This window comes from Acomys russatus, chromosome 10 (genome assembly GCF_903995435.1).
Source record: "Acomys russatus chromosome 10, mAcoRus1.1, whole genome shotgun sequence".
In the NCBI taxonomy this organism is placed as follows: Eukaryota; Metazoa; Chordata; class Mammalia; order Rodentia; family Muridae; genus Acomys; species Acomys russatus.
The window spans coordinates 28,274,823-28,296,058 of NC_067146.1; the positions used below are offsets into that span (position 1 = coordinate 28,274,823).

The 21,236-nt window shown below is 37.4% G+C and overlaps 1 protein-coding gene across 1 annotated transcript in view; it reads left to right on the plus strand.

The window, feature by feature from the left end:
* The window catches only part of Thsd7a (thrombospondin type 1 domain containing 7A), a 352,216-nt gene extending 334,402 nt beyond the window's left edge, over nt 1-17,814 (plus strand). The window contains exons 19-28 of the mRNA XM_051151923.1: nt 771-886; nt 4,380-4,497; nt 4,738-4,883; nt 5,303-5,477; nt 8,382-8,555; nt 12,605-12,700; nt 15,540-15,622; nt 15,934-16,144; nt 16,822-16,909; nt 17,600-17,814. Of these exons, the coding sequence (XP_051007880.1) occupies nt 771-886; nt 4,380-4,497; nt 4,738-4,883; nt 5,303-5,477; nt 8,382-8,555; nt 12,605-12,700; nt 15,540-15,622; nt 15,934-16,144; nt 16,822-16,909; nt 17,600-17,684 (1,292 nt within the window). The 3' untranslated portion in view covers nt 17,685-17,814. The remainder of the gene's footprint in view (nt 1-770; nt 887-4,379; nt 4,498-4,737; nt 4,884-5,302; nt 5,478-8,381; nt 8,556-12,604; nt 12,701-15,539; nt 15,623-15,933; nt 16,145-16,821; nt 16,910-17,599) is intronic.
* The last annotated feature ends 3,422 nt before the right edge of the window (nt 17,815-21,236 follow it).

Here is a 21,236-nt window from a genome sequence, read left to right on the forward strand (position 1 = left end):
ATTTCACTTAATATCATCAAAGAATGCACATCAAACATAGTTCATTGGTTCACATGGCATGATACAACATCAAAGCTAAATGGTTTTCTCCCAAGGAATTTCCACATTGAAACAAGCTCAAGAAATTGAAGAAAGAAACATAGGAGTTAGGTTGGCTTCTGTCTCTTAGATTTCTCTAAAATTTCCTGTGATTCCATGAAAGAAATCAAAGTTGTCTAGGATATGTTGTCCTAGCCTGGAGAAAGTTGAAAGCTTTTTGCAGAAGATACAAAATAATGGGATTTAATAAATATACTTATGAAATAAATGAGGTTGTATTTTTTAAAGAATCTTACTTATGGAAATAAATGAAATACATACTGTCAATATAACTACATAGAGTACCGTCCATTAAAATTATGCTTACTTTGCTAAAAGAGACGTAATGGTAATTTTTTTTTGTTTGTTTCTACTCTTAAGGAAAAAGTTTTGAAATGTTATTGATCTGTACAGCAAAGCCATTTTGACACTATCACTAAATAGCTAGCTGTCAAGATTGTCAAGTAGACATGTGCCGTAAAGAGTAATCCCCAGAGCTGTGTGCAACTGCAGCAGTTCCACTTGACTCCCAATATGTTCAGAGCTGAGGCCCATATGCTCCACACGTGGCATGATTGATTGAGGGGCTCAGGAAGCAGTTGTGAATTAGGTGTGGGATTCTGGTCATCAGAGTTCCATCTGAAATCGGCCTCACGCATAGCCTTCTGCTCTGATGCTTCTCTGCCGTTCAGACTGGAGTACCTGTCAGCTGAGTGAGAAGGCAGTGTGTGGGAACGGCATTAAAACGAGGATGCTGGACTGCGTTCGAAGCGATGGCAAGTCCGTTGACCTGAAATATTGTGAAGAGGTGGGTGAGTGCTGTGTTAAATCTCTCTGAAGGAGATTCTTCCCTCATCATTTAAATTCTCAGGAGCCAAGTGACTTGCGTGCGCTCCACACAGTGCATGGCCAACAGCTGTTTCCACAGTCTGTCTAGTGCCCTCTTGAAAAGAGACAGTATCCACACTACTGATTTCCACAGATAATTTCCTGTGTTTTGTTCTGCTTTGAGCCCAAAGGTATGCTAATTAGCCCATTCTGGAAGAAATGCTTAGAAAACAATAAGCAATCAAGGTGAATAAAGGCAATAAATCTTAATCAGACCATTCATCATCTTTTGTAATTCAGTGTGAACTGGGTGCAAATCTTGGATACCTGCCAAGATCCATCATTTATTCTTTCTGTTATTAAACATTGATCACATGCAGTTTCATAGCAGATTTTGATATTAAGATCTGATACCCAGCTTTGAGAATCTAAAGTACCTAGGTCTCAAGTCTGGATAAGAGAGCTTAATGTTCAAGCAAAGACATGAAGTTTGTCACTCTTATCTTTAAGGCTTGGAGAACAGTAGTTTATGGTTAATTTTTGAATGAAAGTAACGGCATTGCTCTTAGCCATGATGTGAGCAGGACAGAAACGTGACATTGACCTTTTCTTTTTTTTTTTCCCCCTCATAAATCTGCACCTTGCATTGTAGTAACTTTTGTCTGATTTCCATACCAAAAAGGCAATGGCACTACTGTCCTTTGCCTCACTGCGCTTCCACAGGTCATCTTCCGACCGAAGTAAGCAAGGGCTTCAACAGATTTGAAACAGAATTGTCTTAACTTTTAAGGGAAAACACCAGTGGAACTACCTGAACCCACCTAGTGCCATTGTCAAGTGCCTGTAGCTAACTTCCTCACATCTCTGCTAATAGGGGGTAGACTTCCAGTTGCTTAGTCAGTAAATGCCTCTCAGTAAAAGTCTTGTGACATCAATCAACCTATTTTTAAGTTAGATTATGGTAAGTGAAATTCAGGTTTTTTAACCAATACCATTTAAGCAATAAAACCAATAATAAATAGCATTTTTGTGAGTGAAGTTCATGACAACGATCGCAGACTTCCCAGAGAGTGGTTGGAGAGCTAGCTCCAGCTGACGGTTAGTGTAGCCTCTTCTGCAAAGGCCTGAGGAACTTCCCTCCTTATGAGCCTTACCTGAAGCGAGACTCAAAGCATTCAGGACTATTGCGAACTACTTCCTAGTGTGTTGGTTCTGCAGGGATGACTGCAGGTTCAAATATTAATGTCGCAGCAAATGCTGTTTTCAGGAGAAAACTAAGCTACTCTCTGTGGGAATTAAACAGCACTTGTACCATTTTATACATCTGCCTGAGTCCAGCTGCTCCCAAGAACAACTGAGCTATCTTTTTAAACAATGGTCAGATCACCTACCTATCAACCCCTGTGCAAACCCTGCATTCAATTAGCAGCAGGAGGCAGCTCTTGCTGCTTCTCTAAGAGCCAGGAAGAAATGTGTCATTACTGCCCAACAAAGAGGAAAATTAGGGTTACATTCACTAGCATTTATATAGTGAGTTTTTTTCCTTTGGTCTTTTGGGGATTTAAAAAAAAAAAACTCATTTGATACTTAGTCATTGGGTCTCCTTTTCTATTCTTAGATTTTTAAATTTTTATTTAAAGACATATTTACATTAATTGATGGGTTGATTTAGACAGGGGATATGGATAGATAGATAGATAGATAGATAGATAGATAGATAGATAGATAGATAGATAAATAGACAGACTGACAAACAAACCGAGTAAAAAGATAAAATAAGTATCAAGGAAAGAAACAGAGTTTAATTGATAGCCAAAGCACTCTCTAATGAAAGAAATTTAAAAAAATAGTTGTTTCTGTGTTAAACACTCCCCCACCCCGAAGCTACAGCATGCCATGGTGCCATGCATTCCATTCATTGGGTCCCCCAAGGTTTATCTCTCCACCCGCCTGTATTTCTTAAAAATCTTTATGAGGCTTTCAGTGGCATGGATTAGTTTGAAATCCCAAATGCTCAAGTCTATCTTGTATATCTAGTGTAGACTATAGTAAGGTGCCTGCTAAGGTCTGGAGTGTACAAAAATGTTGATCTAATTCTCACACTAAATAACATAGATCTAAATATAGCTGAAACACACTGCAATGATTAGAAAATATTTCTTTTGTTATCTTCTATTTGATTTGACAATACAAATGTAGATATTGTGATCAGCATACAAAACATTTGGCTTCCTTGTGGTAGTTTTCCTACTTTCTCAAATCTTCTTGTTCCCTCTTGCACTCTGGCACCCCCAGTGGTCTCCTTTGCTCTTTGATGTCACATGTGTCCTTTTTCCCTCATTCCCTTCCTCGACATATCTTGTTCCCTTCTTAGGGTCTCTTGTCAAATTTCAGAGTCTATATCCATTCTCATAACCACATATTTACATATGTACAGATATTAAAAGTTTACATTTCTTTTTCATGTAAAACAAAAATGGTTTGGCAGTTCTGGGAATTACTGTTAAAATTATTATTCTCCTGCTATAATATTAATATTTATTTTAATATCACATTTTTACTTCACTTCAAAGGTTAGAATATATAGCCTGTGAATTTGACATTTTTCTTATACTTTTAAACTTATACTTTTAAACTATGTAAGTCACAATGACAGGACTAGAATGCAAATGAAATGGTACATTATGAGAGGCCAAGTGCACACATACACACACACACAAATAAACAAACTGACTTACAGCACAGTTAATGAGATAAACCTGATAATATAAATTTTTGTAAGTAATTTATATAAATATTTACATTCAAAACCTTCCCAGGGGCCACATTTCCTTTCGAGACAGATGGCTTGCTTTGCTGACATCTCTAGCCAGGTGTGGTGATACAATATCTGTAATTCCAGCTTTAGTTTTAAGTTGCACTTTGTCTTTAAAGCCTTCTGACTATTCAGTTTAACTTGTCTGCATAAAAATAAGTAATATCTGGATGATAAATATTTATAGATAGATAGATGATAAATAAAGATAGAGATGGTGCTTTTGTTTTTGAAATATCACAAAGCAGTTTCATATATACTTTTTTAATCTTCATATAGGGACATTCAACTAATTTGTAGATTGAAATATTTTAATGGAATACGTAACTGTGCAGAAGCAGTATGCTCCTGAATTCACCCACTGCCCTTGGCTCCAGCTGTGTTGAGTTGAGCCATTTAGCATTCTTAACAATTTGGATAATTGTTGTCTTTCCAATAGTTTTTCCTAAGCCATGCAGCTCTCCTGGGCTTCTTTCCTCTCACCCTCTCTGCCTCCTCCAGTCTCCTCCCCTCTAGTCTCCACATTTCTAAGGCTTCCTACACAGTCTTCTATCCTCTCTTCTCTCCCTTTTCTTCTCCCTTGTCATTTCTTTTCCACTGACAATACTAATGGCCCTGTCTCCCTGCCCAGAGAAACATATCTGTTTCCTTCTTTCAGCTTGGCCTGGAGAAGACCTGGCAAATGAATGCATCCTGCACCGTGGAATGCCCTTTGAACTGTCAGCTTTCTGACTGGTCTCCTTGGTCAGAATGTTCTCAAACATGTGGACTCACAGGTTGGTTTGTATTGTAATGAGCACTAGGCTAGTGGTAAAGCCACATAAAACAAAATATTTCTTTTGCTATCAAGTATATCAAGTAGGCTACATCAAGGTATCTTCCTTCTGAAAACATGTGACCTTCTCCTGCTCTGGGATCTCCCCAAAAGAAACACCTGTGGTACCCTCGCCCTAATGTATAGCTATCTGCACAACTATGCCATCACACTGAAGTTGTATCATTTTATGTTTTTAAAGGAAAAATGATTCGAAGACGAGCAGTGACCCAGCCCTTTCAAGGTGATGGGAGGCCCTGCCCTTCCCTGATGGAACAGTCTAAGCCTTGCCCAGCAAAGCCATGCTATCATTGGCAGTATGGCCAGTGGTCTCCATGCCATGTTCAGGTAATCAGATCTCAGGAAGCTATGCAGACGCATGCATTCTTCATCTGCAGAGACTTCGTTCTAGAAACATTTTAAGTTAGAGATGGTTGATTTCCTCATAAACCTTTTGGTGACTTTGCCATTTCCCAGTCCTTTAATTAGTTTTGAAAGCAGGCACCCCCTGTCCTATACTTTTAAAAATCATTTGGAGACGAATTCATTTAATGAAAATTTATTTGCCTGTCTTCATCTTGGAAGCAAATAAATTGTTCAGTGTATGCTTTATAGTTTGTGCCCTATAAGGCTTCTTCCCTAGGGTTTCCAACGCTTCCCAAGCTGTTCATAAATCAAAATCAGTGATGCAGAGTTGACTGCAAGCCGTGAGCTCTCTAATGAATTATTTTTCTTTTTCTAATTAGCTATTTCTCCCTCCATTCCAGGAGGCCCAGTGCGGAGAAGGAACCAGGACAAGGAACATTTCTTGTGTAGTGAGTGATGGCTCAGCTGACGACTTCAGCAAAGCGGTGGATGAAGAGTTCTGTGGTGATATTGAACTCATTATAGATGGTGATAAACAGATAATTCTGGAGGAGACCTGCACCCAGCCCTGCCCAGGTAACAAGAGAACACAAGTCATATTTTGGAAATACCACCCTGGGACCAGAGTCAAGAAAAGGTTTTGTATATAATCCAAGCGAAGGATGTCAACAACTTTCTTCAGTGATATCTGTACTAAAAACTCTATACTACACTATGACTCAGAGGTTCACTGCATTACCACAGGGAATAATGTCTCTAAAACCTGGGAGCAGCATTCCCAGCCCTTTACCTTGTGTCTTGAAAAGTAGACACTTTTGACACTGTATGCTATAAAGAGTAGAATATGAATAAGAAAAAAAAAACATTTTCACCTTTGACATGTAGGTATAAATTTACTATTCCAATGGATTTTCTCTAAATATAAATGTGTATTTATATGAGGAGTGCTTCACTCTCATCTTGTTATTAAATATTGGAAGCTTGACATGGGTGTTTCAAGATGATGATTATGAAATGCACAGGCTACAGCAAAATATAATTATTAGATTTCTCTGCAACATTCCTGATGATATCAAATAAAGATACAAATAGAGATTCACCGTACTCACACAAAACAGAGAGATTAATTTCCATTCAATTTGTAGTCACTCAAGTGAAGTTATATACCTCTATCAGCAGCATGGGTTTTTTTTTTCACTCTTTACCCATACCAGATTTTTCTGGTAAACACCAGGTAACCCAAAGTATGATATCTTAGAGATAGAAGCAATTCTACAACTTTCTTAAATGCTTTGCTAGTTGCTTTTCTCTTGGCATTTTTAAAATGTACTAGATTGTTAAAAATAGTATTTTGTAAATTCCTTGGGAATTTCATACAATATAGTTTAGTCATCTTAACCTCTCCCCTCCCCCAACTGCTCCCAGATCTACCACTATCACTTCTGGACCCATCTAATTTCTATTCCCTCTCCCCCCACATTTCACATGTGCGTGTATGAGTGTGTGTGTGTGTGTGTGTGTGTGTGTGTGTCTTTCTGTCCATTCTCTCACTCTCTCATTCTCTCCAGCATGACTAGCTCTCTGTCTTGCTCTGTCTCTTTCACTCTCCTTCGCTTTCCTCCCTCTTCCTATCCTCTTCTATTTCTATCTCTAACTCTCTCATCTACCTCTCTCCTTTTCTCCCCTCCTTTTTGAATTCACTTGAGTCCACTTTGTATTGGACAACTACTCTTGAATGTGAGGCCTAACATTGAAGTGTGGTCCATGCATTAGAGGACACACCATTAAAAAAAAAAAAAAAAAAAAAAAAAAAAGAAAAAAAGAACTGGCTCTGCCTTTCCCAGATCTATCAAATGCCAATAATTCCTCAGATAAGAGTCAGAGTGTATTTCCACTTTCCTGGCCCTCCGTGCTGGAATTTTGTTTAGCTTGACTTTAGATATGTCTTTTGTATGTAGTCTAAATCACTGTGGGTTTCCTTGAAGTCATCCAACAACTGTGAGACTTACAAACTTTCCACACTATTTTCCTTGGAGATACCTGAGCATCCAGGGGAAGGATATAATCCTGTTTAGGGAAAAGCACTCCGACAGCCTCTTACTCTCCATGCTTTGATAATTGTGGGTCTTTACTAATCACTATTTACTTAAAGAAGAAACTTCTCTATCAGGGGTAAAAGATGCACTGCTGTATAGGATAACATTCAGTAGTGAGGAGTCATTTTATTACCATGTCCATTTATTAGCATAGCAGTGTGGGGCCCAGCTCTCATGGGGGCAAGAATAATATTGTCCAATGTAATGCTATCTTGTACGTGCATATAAATAATTTTTGGATTGCTAGGATTTCTAACCCATGATACAAGAACTTTTTTCACTAATTATATCTCTTAGGAACTCTGTGTAATTTAGTCATGGCCAGCATGAGTTCTATAAGTTTTTGCATGATGGATGGAATACTTAAGGTGATAAGAGCATGTTGTGGAATCATCTCTACCAAAATTAACTCTGTCACTAAGCAATTGGTTAGTAGCTGAATGGAAGGGAATTTGCGACTGATTTGTTTCACTAAAACTTCCCTATTTCTGAAGTGGTAAAAGTTGTTGAATACATGGATCCATGATGCAATTTTATTCCTATGCATATACTCAACAAATTCATGCAAATAGCATATATGTTCAAAACAAGCATGTGCTTCAATATTCACAAGAGTTTCCAACTGGAAATATTTAAATATACAATATATCTTATAAACATAAGTATCTGAAAGTGATGAAGGCAAAAATGTATATATGGCATAATGCCAAGAATAACATGATGGGGGATTTCTGAGATTCTGGGAATGGTTTGTTCTTAATTAAATGTTGATTGCATAGATATATAATCAGACTGTGGAGATTCGTTGTGAATTTATGGTATCTGACATTTTGCACGTACTATATGTTTTCCTTGAAGGGGGCAGAAGCAGTTGATTAGAGAGAGGTATAGATTAGAAGACATAGCGAGTATCAGTTCCAATGTCAACTTCACACTAGTCTGCCTCAGCTAGACTCCTCTGGGGGGAAAATGACATATAAGCACTAGCTCTCTCACTTTGAACTTCAAGCCCATTTAAATATATGAATACCTAGAGAACAAGTTCTGTGTACTGTTAGGCTTTACTAGCCCCCTTTACAATAACAACAAATGTCATGTTAGCTTTTAATCAAATGCTATCTATCTCTTAGGAAATTATCATGATGGGCAAACTCCTTCAGGCTAAAGCTTATGTTTTATAACATCAAGCCACCCAGAGACCACCCAGCCACTCCAAATAACATATTTACTAAATATAAATGGATAGTTATTACATATTTATCCAAATCTCAGGAATATCATGTTATTAGCATACTTACAAACATGGCCCAGCATGGTTAGACTCTAAATGAGCAGCTACATCAGTATTCCTGGTGGGCATAAGTTATGAAACTGTTTCATACAGGTGACTGTTATTTGAATGACTGGTCTTCATGGAGTCTGTGTCAGCTGACATGTGTAAATGGTGAGGATCTTGGCTTTGGTGGAATACAGGTCCGCTCCAGAGCAGTGATTATACAAGAATTGGAAAATCAACATCTGTGCCCAGAGCAAATGTTAGAAATGAAGTCATGTGACGGTGAGTGCTCCAATTCATGAGACCTAGTCATTGCATTGTATTGGGTTTTCTATGGGATGTCTGAAATTTTTAGATTTCTACTTGCTAAAAGTACAATTCTGAGAGACTAAAGATACGGCTCAGTGGGGATAGCGCTTGCCATGGAAGTATGAAGTCCTGAGTTTGAATCCTCAATGATTGAAGGCAAAGACAGAAGAGCTTCCAGAGCACTAGGCCCAGCTAGCCTGCTGTTCTCAACAGCAAACAAAAACCAGACTTTGTCCCAAACAACGTGAAACACAATGACTAATAACTAAGATTATCCTATAACCATCACATAATACATATATATGCATATATATATATATATATATATATATATATAGATATATATATATATATATATATATATATATATACACACACACATACACACACACACACACACATATATATAGAGGGGGGGTATTTATTCTTGTTTTAGAATGTGGATTATTGTAAAAATAAAATGTTTCCTGCCTTAAAAAATTTCAGAAGCCTAAGATCATTGGGAACACTAATTGTATGCTTATGCTAGAAAGGATCAAACATAAATCTAATGTTTTCCATTTGTTTAAGAAAAATAACAAAATTGAAGAAAAACTACAAAACCACTGTAAAATTAAACTCTTTAGTAAAGTCTAAACACTTGATAAATCAATTCATTGGTGAGAGTTAGCAATTTAACTTTACAATAACTGGACACAGAGCATGAAGTGCACGCATGTTTGTGTGTCTTTGCATGGCACGGACAGACCATTTCCTCAGAATTTTCAGCACCTCCCATATCCAGAACCTTGGGGCATCACAATGTCAATTTCGAGTATAATCGCATCTTGATAACAACGAAAGACTGAAATATAGGGAAGAACATGTGGCTCGAATTCTTAGCTCTGTTCTGTATAGGCTAAGAAATGGGATGTACAACCAACAGCAAGTGATAAATAACATGTCACCTTATATTGAAAAAACTGGAGGAGGAAGCCTAGGATGCTGAGAAAACTTAGATGCAAACAAATGAACCTGATGGCTCAACCTAAGAATTAGGTAAAATTACCCACCCTGTCTATAAATCTTCCTAAATTTACCATCCTCATAGAGTGTTCCCTATTCCCAGGACAGAGTAGGCAAAGAAGTAAAGAAGCTTAATGTTTGCAATTAATTAAATAAATCCCAGGGCAAGGAAAATAATTGTTAATCTGAACTGCGATGAAGTGACACTGGAAATGACTAGTACAACTACAGAAGATACCCTCTCTTACACACACAAACAAAGCCCAGAAACCACCCAAATTATCACCTGTCAGCTATTATGCAGACTAAATAAAGAATTGTTTAGAGGAAGATTAAAGGTCTTCTATGGTCATATGTGGGGGAAGAACAAAAATGAGCTGTATTTTCAAATCAAGAAAATTTTGATAGGAAGTAAATATGTAAGAATAATAAAGAAAAAGAGACCAAGGGTTTGAGGAGGAGTGGGAGAAAAGGGACATGGGAGGGGTTGATTGAGGAGAGGGAGAGCAGAAACGATGTAATTATATTGTAATTAAATTTTAAAAATCAGAAAAAAAAGGAAGTAGGACGTAGCCTACATAGATAAGTACAGATTGAATGAGGCAAAGAAAATAGTCAACAGGAACAACAGGATGCTTTACATGACAAGGTAGCAAAAAAAAATCACTTCGCATCAAATTTGTAAGGAGAAAGGGGGCAAAGTTTGCATTGCCACAAACAAAATGATTTTGAAAATATCATTCTTTTAAAAAGTTCTACTAGTAACCATAAAAACTTAAGTGAAGATAGGTTAAAATGTTATAATTTACCATCAGTAACAGAAAAGTTACGTCATGGATTCCCCAACTACTAAAATTTCAAATGTATAAAATTTGTATTCATATGGAATACATTATAAAAGATAAAAAGAAGCAAGAAAGTTTTGAAAACCCAAGTTAGGAGGAGAGGCTAGGAGATTTAGATGGCCTCTAAGCACTGGTATTTAAAGAGAAGGACATGCCGATAATGAAGCAATCACTCTACTAGGACAGGATGGAGGATGTGAGAGCAAATCTAGGCTTGCTGCCAAATATGTAGTGGAACAAGGAACATCCCGACACACTCTTCTGGGACATCAAGGAAGCCCAGGCTTCCTGATGTCGACTTTTATGATCCGCACTTAAAACTAATCGCTGCCTCATCTCAGTGAGTAAAGGAATGGGCGTCAGTCGGAGATAAAATGACTGAAATAGAAATAAGTCATTCCTATCACAGAAAATCCGAAACATTCTTTAAACTATTTAGTAACTTTGGGTATCAAAGAATTTATTTTATTACGATAAAACAGATTATATACCCAAGACCGATTAAAGATAAAATTTTATTTATTATAATTTATTCATATTACATCCCGATTTTTATCCTCCTCACTCTTATTGTCACATTCCCACCCTCTCTCCCTCTTCTGCTGTATTTCCTTCCCCTAGGCCTCTAACGGGGGCAGGGGTGCCCTCCTCCCCCGCCTTCTGACCTAAGACTATCAGGTCTCATCAGGCTAGCATGCATCCCCTTTCTCCTCCCGCAAGGCCGCCCAGCCAAAGGGCAGTGATCAAATCATAGGCACCAGAGTTCGTGTTAGGTGCAGTCCTCGGTCTCCTCCCAGAAGCGACCGTGGAGAATGAGCTGTCCCTCTGCTACATCACAACGGGGAGTCTAGGTTCTCTGCTCCAATGTCCTTGGTTGGTGCAAGAGTTTGCGCAGGGCCCCCTGGGTCCATCTGTGATGGGCTTAACGGTCTCCTTGTGGAGCTCCTGACCCCTCAGTTCCATCCATCCAATCTTTCTTCTAAGACTTCCTGCGTGTGTAGAGAAATAGAATCATTACTCGAGTCGGGTGTCTAACTCTTTGCCTTGTAGTGGAAAAGATGAACAATATTTAGCTAAATTTCAGCTGTCTACAGTCATACCAGAGATTTCCCATATATACCCAATACCTTTGCCTGAGGCTAACCAACAAGACATTTTTAATAGCAATAATTTAAAATAACATGACCAAAGAAAACAATAAACTGTAATATCTGATACAATGTATTTCTATGTGGTAGCTAAAAATAAACTGACTAAAACTACATTAAAAATCAAATGCAAACCAGGTGTGGTGGTGCACGCCTTTAATCTCAGCACTGAAGGAGGCAGAGGCAGGTGGATTCCTATGGGTTCGAGGCCAGCCTGCTCTACAAAGCAAGTCCAAGACAGACAAGATTACACAGAGAAACCCTGTCTTGAAAAAGCAAAAGGCAAAAAAAAAAAAAAAAAAAAAAAAAGAATCACATGCAAAGAGTGTCTTTGTAACAATAACAAATACGGTCCTGAATTATATAATATACTATAAAATTGTAATTTGGATTAAAGTATTATTTTTATTAATTATCATTAAGTAAAATAGTCACATATGTATACGTAGTAAAATAAATAAATAAAAACAAGGTAGAAAGCCGTAAATGTGCTTCTGATTGATGTGGACTGGCTGGGACGTTAGGCGATAGGATCAGAAAATGATGTCATTAGGCAATAGGATCAGAAAATGATGTCATACAATAACAAGTTCTTGGCTCAATTTATTGATCAGGAAGTAAATAAAAACTAAGGGGACTCTGACTAAATGGCAACGTTCTACTAGAATTTTACGATAAATAATTGAATATATTTTACAGTTAGTTATTCTCTGTATTTCTATATACATTCCATATTCCACCATATTAAAAAAAAACTGTAAAACTTTAGAAATAAAGCACAAATTAAATTAAACATCCAGGGTCCGGCAACGTAGCAGGATAGACTATGTGAACATTAGTGGGGATTTAGGTTAGTAATTGCAGTTTTGTCAAACTTGTTTCGCAGCTTCCAGACAACCCATTGCCACTGTACTCCTCAGCAATAGACTGCATGGCCCCTTTAAATTGTTCATGCACGCTTTAGGAGCGCCCTGCCATGTTGGTCCTGAGCAATGTAAAATGAGCATTTGTTCTATGCCTGCAGATGGACAGTGCTATGAATATAAGTGGATGGCGAGCGCTTGGAAGGGTTCCTCTCGAACAGTCTGGTGTCAAAGGTCAGATGGTGTAAATGTAACAGGTAAAACCCCAACATCCTGTCTCTCTGAATTTATTCCTGTAGCCCATATGTAGTTAACACATTATTGGAACCAAAAACTGCATGTTGTACACATGTGTGGTGACCTGACCAGTGATAAATTATTTTATTTCTAAATACCTCATGTTCTCACTTACCAATCCCTCTTGGACAATACCATTAGAATATATTTAATTGAAATATTGCTCAACTCTAATAAATGAATATAGGTGAACTCCTGATTTTTCCCCTGGAGATTTTACATGCTAACAAATTGCTCTATGCAAAGAAAATAATAAATATACCTTTCACTATTTCTTTGTGTGTCTTTGTGTGTGTGTGTGTGTGTGTGTGTGTGTGTGTGTGTGTGTGTGTGTGCTTTGAAGATGATACAGAGCAGTGGAGTATGCACATATAAATATAGTCTACATGAATTAGCAAATCTATTATTAAGACACTTTCTTCATTAATAAGGAAAGTTTGTCAATAAAGCCAAGCCCAGGGCACCTAAGAGAGATATTAGCTATGTCCCCACCACAAACAATTATTACACTTTCAAAGAAGAAACTCAAGAGTGTTTGAAAGGTACCTCCTTCAACTGACTGCTTTACTCCGCAAGCTCTTTGAGCTCAGTGAAGTCAAGGGCTTGTTCAAGGCACCTGTTAAGTAGAAAAGCAACTTCAGGCAGAATATGTATTGAACAGCCTGCAAGTTTCATAGAAAAAAATCAAGGTCAAAAGCAGAACTCCACTTCAGACAATAAATACAAATTTCAATTACTTTTCTTTTATTATCATTTTAAAATAATTCAGTTGTCAGGACTCTCCACATCAGAGGCAGGAGGGGTGTTGGCTCTCAACTGACCCAGCTACCTGCTGCCTTGGGACTCTTGTTTCAACTTTTCTCCAAACTAAACAAAGCAGTGTGCATCAGGTGGCCCTGAGTAAAGTCGTCCTGTGATTTAATGTCCATATATACAGTGAGATCATACAACCCAGCCAGGATCAATGCACTTCTTGGAAAACATCAACTTTTATATTGAATTTCAAGTGACCCAGGTTTATTGAAAATCTAATTACTTATTTCCTGTCTATGAAAGCCAGAACAGAATGTCAAATTATATTCTTATGAAGATGGGGATTTGTGTGTGTGTGTGTGTGTGTGTGTGTGTGTGTGTGTGTATCTGAATAAAAGCTGTACCAGAAAGCCTTTGATACAGCATCTCCATTGGACATATAATCTGTAATAGGAAAAAGAAATTCCTACCAGGAAACTCTTTGCTATCTCAACAGTTATTTAGGGAAGAAAGACAGTCAGACCGAACTCGGATCCGAGAGGAATGGACGATAAAAGCACAGACAGAAAGTAGAGCCCTTTAAACCAGATGTCCCAGGTGTCATTCACTTAACTCAGAGCCTCGAAATGAATATACATCATTCTTTAAGTGATGCTGAAGGAAGTTAATGGTTTCCTAAAAGGTTCTGTTTGATTGAAGTTTTTCCTTTCAAATATAGAGGCAAATAGTATTTGTCTACTTTTTCTTCTAACACTATTCTTCTCTTACCACAACTAAGAGTATCCTCCCAATGCAAGGTTAAGTCAAAATTTAAAGACTAACCAGTATAAGTCACGTTTCAAATTTATTTTCAATACAACAAAGTGTGTAAACAATTATTTTTTTCTCTGTTGCTAAGAAGCTAGTGTGAATATGACCTTTGATAAATTCTAGGTGCATGTTTCTCCGACCATTTAGATGAGTTCTCTATGAAAACAAATGTAAAGTACATGTGGACCAGTTGCTTTAATGTATAATTTGTCTTCATAACAAATCTATGCAACTGCTTTCCTTTCTTTTCATGTTTAGAGATAGTATGCTCACTAAACTGCACTTGCTTTGCAATGACTAAGTGCTTTTGTAATGTCAGAGTTTTTGTTTTATTTTACTATATTTATTTTGTTGCATTTTTAAATGAACGAATGGATGAATGAATGAATGATTGAATGAGTGAATGAAAACCTTAAAAATGTATTTATAAAATTAAAAGAAAAACAAAGAGGTGATGATGGGAACTTTTGATGGAATGCAAAAAAATAAATAAAGGAAATCATTTGTTTGGCTAAGGTTTTGTTACAATGAATAACTAAGATTCCTGTCTGTGTCACCACTATTGTTTCCTTAAGGCACTGTCTCCATCTTTAAGAGTGCCATAATAGGCAATACACTCTTTGCGTTGTATGTGAGAAATAAATTACAGAGAGTAGTTTCAATGGCAAGTTAGAAAATAGTGCAAACAAAAGACTCGGTGGTTTCTTTCGTCTGTTCCCAACATCCACAAAGTATATGAAAGCAACAACAAGAATATTGATTTTTCTCAAAAATAAATATGCACTATAATAAACACATTTGTGTAATAGTCACATTAATTGAAAACTTAATTAGAGGAATGTGAAAGCTACCATTTTAAATAAGCAAAAATGATGTTACACTATAATATTAAATTAAATATGTTTTGCTTGCAATTGCTGGGCTTGGCTTTTTTTTTTCCCCAACTACTATTAGAAATAAGTTATATTAAACTAGTGTTTCAAATATAGTGGCTACAAAATCAGCCTCCGGCAATGCATCCTGCACACTTAACGAAGTATAAGCCTCTGTGCTGTCATCTAGGTAAAAAAAATTCCTAATGAAAGAGATGGAGATTCGTCAGCCATTTGACGAGTGCAGTAAGTACTTCATGGAACTTCCAAAGTGGTTTATACTATACAGACATGTCAATAACTGGATATATTTTTATCACAGCAAGAGAAGCCATTTGTTAAAATATGATTTTCTGTTCTGCAGGGGGCTGCTTGGTGGTTAGCCAGCCTGATGCGGACAGGTCTTGTAACCCACCCTGTAGTCAACCCCACTCCTACTGTAGTGAGGTATGTACACATTCATTAAGAAAAACTAGACACCTTCATCTTTTGTCACCCCCACTGTCTCTGGTACAGCCCCTCTCCCTTCCCCTCAAAAGCCTTGACTGGAAGCAGAAGCCATCTACCTCAAAGCATCTTTTCTGACTAAGTAAACAGCTTAGCAAGAAGAGGCGTGGTCGATGTATATAAGGCAGAAACTGCATGTGGCAAATGCTCTTTAAAATGCTTCCTAATAATGCTCTTTTTCTGGGTAAGCTTAGTTACGTTTTCCAAGATCGCCCTGCCGACGTAGTGTAAACTTCCCTGTCCTCCTGCAGGTGAAGGCGTGCCGCTGTGAAGAAGGCTACACGGAAGTCATGTCCTCCAACAGTACCCTTGAGCAGTGCACACTTATCCCTGTCATGGTGATTCCCACTGTGGAGGACAAAAGAGGAGATGTGAAAACCAGTCGCGCAGTTCACCCAACCCAACCCTCCAGTAACCCAGTGGGACGAGGCAGAACATGGTTCCTACAGCCATTTGGGCCAGGTGAAGCAACCAGACACAGAACACAAAATTCTTTACACAGACCTTCCACCAATCGCACAAGATTTGTTTTATAATAAGCATTTTCATGTAAATGATTGTTTCTTAACTCATGTACTCAATTCTAACATTGAAGGTATCTTTGTGTATTCTTACTTTCATTAGAAAAGGAAGTAGCTAGTACCCATGCCCAAATTTCATAGAAATTAAATTACTTTCTTCAGAACAAAATATTGACATTACTTATCTCAAACCCAGTCCTAAAGTTGTAAGTATAATAAATGACAGTAAATGGTCCTTCTGCATTGGCTCCAAGTTTTATGAGTTTCTCAAAATCTGGATTATTTTTTACTTTTTAATGTAATATACCATTCCAGAAATAGGTGGAAAAGTCAAGGCAGATGTGACTAGAACAATACCCATGCCAAACCTGAGGTAAGATAGCAAGAGTTTAGACATGAACTCAGCAACTGAACACAAACACAATCTGTTGCTTCTCAACTGTCTCCGTTGCTAAGTCCCCTTGAGTGTAGTGCTGCCTAACTCCCAGCAGCTAGCTTTACCTTAGTGGTGACTTTGCTGGGAAAGACTGAAACACAAGTGCTTATGAGACATAGTTTGAACCTGTCACACATGTTCCAGACTAATGTAAACTAGTAACTAATATCTGTTCTTCTTAGATGGGCGACTAAAGACCTGGGTCTATGGTGTCGCAGCTGGGGCATTTGTGCTGTTGGTCTTCATTGTCTCAATGACTTATCTAGCTTGGTGAGTGTTTGGATATTTCAGAATCTAAAGGGAGACATAAGAATGTTATTTCAAAGAAAACCCTTGCAGCCATCAGTAGCACAGCGGCAGACTAGTGTGAGAAATCAATGTGCTGGCTTTACTCTACCCTCATGCCAAGTTCTAATTTTAAAACTAAGCTTTTTAAGATTAGAAGGCCTAAAACCCATCTACCATATCTGAGTCATTCTGATTCTGGAAACGAGTCAGGATGGCACTGCGTCATTTTTTCAAGATTTTTTTTCTCCTGGGGGGAAAAAGGGCCATAGAATGCTGCTTTTCATGAGTGGTGTGTAGTATATATATTTGTATATTGAATTTTCTTTAGAGGAGGATGTTATGATAATTCTTAATCTTATTTAACTGTATTTGTAAATGTGCATTATTTATAAAAGCTCCAGGACAAACCCAAAATATATTATAATATCACTTCTGTTGTTATCAATTAAGAAACTGGATAAATTGGCTTTTACAAAATAGTTAAATGCCTTAACATGTCTTCTTGGTACTGTGAAACTCGAAGGGATCATGAGGTTGTATCCTAAAAGACAGTGGGGGAAGTAAGTGGGCAACTTAGATTTACATTTTGTCTTGCTTTGCTTTTTTATTTAAAACAATATTTAAATTGAAAGACTGACTCCCTTTTTTAAAATTTTCCTGAATTTTCTACAGCAAAAAGCCAAAGAAACCCCAAAGAAGGCAAAACAACCGCCTCAAACCTTTAACTTTAGCATATGATGGAGACGCTGATATGTAACATTGAATACTCCTGGACACAACCAGCCTTGGCCTTTTGCCTTTGTAGTAGACATCCAGAGGCCGAAGTGCCAGTATGCAAATGTGTGACTTATAATTAACTTTAACTGTTATGAACACCATCATTAAGAAAAAAGAGAATAACCTACTCCCACTGAGAATATTCAAGACAATGCCACTGACATAGAGAGTCAACCCTGAGAATTCTAGGAGATGCCGTGGGATGCATGCTGTGTCTTGAGAGATTTTGTCATCTTTTCTGAAATCTACCAATTGAAAAAAAAAACACTTTTGTTCTCAAAAACATAGTGAGGAAATTGGCCACTTGGAAACCAGATGCAAGACTGCTTGCAGCACTAACCCACAGAACTTTCTAGCATGAAAAGTTCATACTGAAGGCTTTACAGTTCCACACTTAACCATAACAATACTACGTATACTCAACTGAATGGCTTACATTATGATGTCTTCTTATATACTTGTTAATAAGCAACTTTAAACAGTGAAGAAGCCGTACGCCATATTCTAGCCAGAGAACATATGGAAGAGTTTAGCGTCTTCAAGGTTGATGGTAGCTTTTATTTGCCTGCATTTCAGAGACAAACTATTTTATAAGACTTTATTCTTGTCTCTCTCCAATGTGTGAATGCTGGACATGTATTAGCCTTAGAAGACAGAGTACTCAAGTTTGGTATTTTATAGTGGTTATTGTCTGGAAAGCAAATATGCTTATGTTGATACATTTCTACTTTCCCTACTTTCACACTGGTTGCCTATATCTTTTTTGCTATATGGAAGGCACATTTTGCACTATATTAGTGCAGCATGATAGGCACTTAACCAGTATTGCCATAGAAACTGCCTCTTCTCATATGGGACGAAGACATGTGCCAAGAGTGCCATGGAGACATTTGCAAGATTTTCTACTCTGAAAAGAGTTAGTTCAGTCTTGATGGTAACAGGATCGGATCTGCTATCACGCCTGCTGTCTACACTCTGCCTTCTCACTACAGCCATTATGAAATTGGCAACACGGCAAGAATTCAAGTGTTGATGTCCCTAACCCATCAACCTCCAAAAAGTTGGAAACCCTTGGTTGGATTGTAGTTGCTCTTGGAAGGCTGATTATGATGAGATTTATATATTTGTTATCTTTGTTTAAAAAAAAAGAAGAAGAAAAGAAAAGAAAAAATGACTGGTTTTCTTCGTAATGTTGAGCAGATGGAGAAAATAGTGTATCAGTGATTTTTCTAACAGAAAAAATCAAAATTATTTGTTAACTTTTCTGTCTTCCTAACTTGCTTTTTCAGTGTGAGGTAGACATTCTGTCTTGCAGGCTGTATTTCACAGTCACAACTCTTTTGCCCTTCTCATGGCTGAAATCTGAAGTGGTATGATTTTTTTTAATCTAAAACTTAAAAAGAGAAGAGTGGATGATCTTGCCCAAGGCTTGCTTATACATAGAGCAAGGACCATAAGCCCTTTAAGCAAAAGATCAGACAGAAAATGTTTTCAGTAATTTCTCTAGTTCAGCTCTCAACACTGCCACTGTGCAATGTTACCAGAAATGACAGTCAGCAGGGAAACACTGTTTTCCAAGAGCTCTTTCTTTCCACAAAAAGCCAGCAGGCTACAAATACATGTCTTAGTTTGCTGACATGCCTTACACTCTAGATGTGTGTTTAGAGCTAGTTCTTTATTATGTCACTGTTAGCTTTCAGTCATTTACTCTTGTCTACCAAGTGATTCACAGGTGACAATTCATAGTCATTAAGTTGGGATTGTTGGGGCGGTGGCTCCATGTTCACTGGTGTAGCCAGGAAATGCCACGGTAGAATGTATTTTACTTTTTTCTTCTGAAAAGGAAGTTAAACTGTGTTGTAAAGAAGCAGTCACATAACACTGTCAATAACGACCACAATTAGCCTCTGGTAGAGTGGGGACCATTACTCTTCCCAGTCTATTGAACACAATAAATATGTAATTTGATTTGATTTGATTTATCTTAAACATATCTGTGTGGCTGGGCCTGTGGTTTGGGTGGTGAGGAACTTGCCTTCAAAGACTGGCTGTGAGCTCCCTCTGCTGTCTATTCCAACAGCTCTTTCTGCAAAGATCACAAATTCTGAGTAAGAGGATGTTGTAATTCCCCCAAATGAAAATCTTCATATATTAATCAACATGAACAGAATGTGATAAGCATTTCTTATTTATGGCAAAAGTAATGGTCTAAGGGATAAATGCCATTTCAAAGACAGTAAATAGAAAGAGGAGTTTCACTATATGCCATGGGTTTAACTGAGGTAAAGCATTGAAGAGGAAGGGAAAAATAATATTGTTATTCTGAAACTATAATAGGTTACACACACACCCAGTATCAGAGATTTCCAAATAATATTCAGGATGATCTCTTTGGATAAAATAAGCTCTGTCTACTCAAAATAGGTGAAACATAATCTATGTAGTTAGTTGAAAAATTGTAACAATGTAATGAAGTGTGGGCAACACCTAGCAATCTTAAGAAAGGGAACAAAATAAGATACTTTTTCTTACTCAAACTACTCTTAGGTATTTTATGAAATGTGATTAATTATAAAAACAAGTCAGTATTATCCTACCTAGGATATAATGATCAAATAAGTTAAGAAATCAAAAGTTAAAAAGTATTGTGAAGATGGAAGATGGTTGTGAGTGACTAATTATATTTAAAACACTATATTAATGTTGGAGAAAGGTATTTGATATTCACCATAGGATAAATTAATACTGTGTGGCCTATTGTCAGAGAGGTGGGAAGGAGAATGTATCCATGTGCATAATTTGGATAAATGGGAAGTTATCATTTTCACATATAGATGGGTGTTTTGAGTTTATAGGGGAAAATATTGGAATTTCACCACAACTTTATTCTCTTGTTCAATCTAATATTTCCTGAGGGAGACTTCTTTGGTGATCCTTTCCCTTTTGGAAGACAGTCTGTGGGCAGGAAGAAAAGAAGAGGGGGCAGTGATGGAGGAAAAGAAGGACAGAAGGAAGGAACAAACAAATGGATGAAGGAAGGGAGATTTGCTACTTGATTTTAAAAAAGAATGAACAAAATCAGACGTTTATTTTATATTGGGTTGTCCCAGGAAGCGAGGCATGGCTGATATCCCTTAAAAGGAACTGATTGGCCTATTCATCGGTGCCCGTGCAGTGTACTGACTATAAGATCTCCAAAACCCTTTTGAGTGTAGCTTGAGGTAATTGAAAAGGAGTATATTAAAGCATGTCTTTAATTATTTATGTAATACAGCACAGATTACTTATAACAAGACACATTTATTGATTTATACATGTAAGACACTTTGCAGGGCAGTAAAAATTAATATGGCTTTTGTATATGTAGGTTACTAAGACATCCAAAAGAAGAAAAGTATGCTTTATGAGAAGCACTTACATTGGAACACATCACTATAGGTTCTTTATAAGTGTGCTTAGTACTTTTCCACAGGGACTATAAGTGCCAGGATATGCTGTGGAGGGTGGCGGTGGTCACTGTGGCTTTATCAGA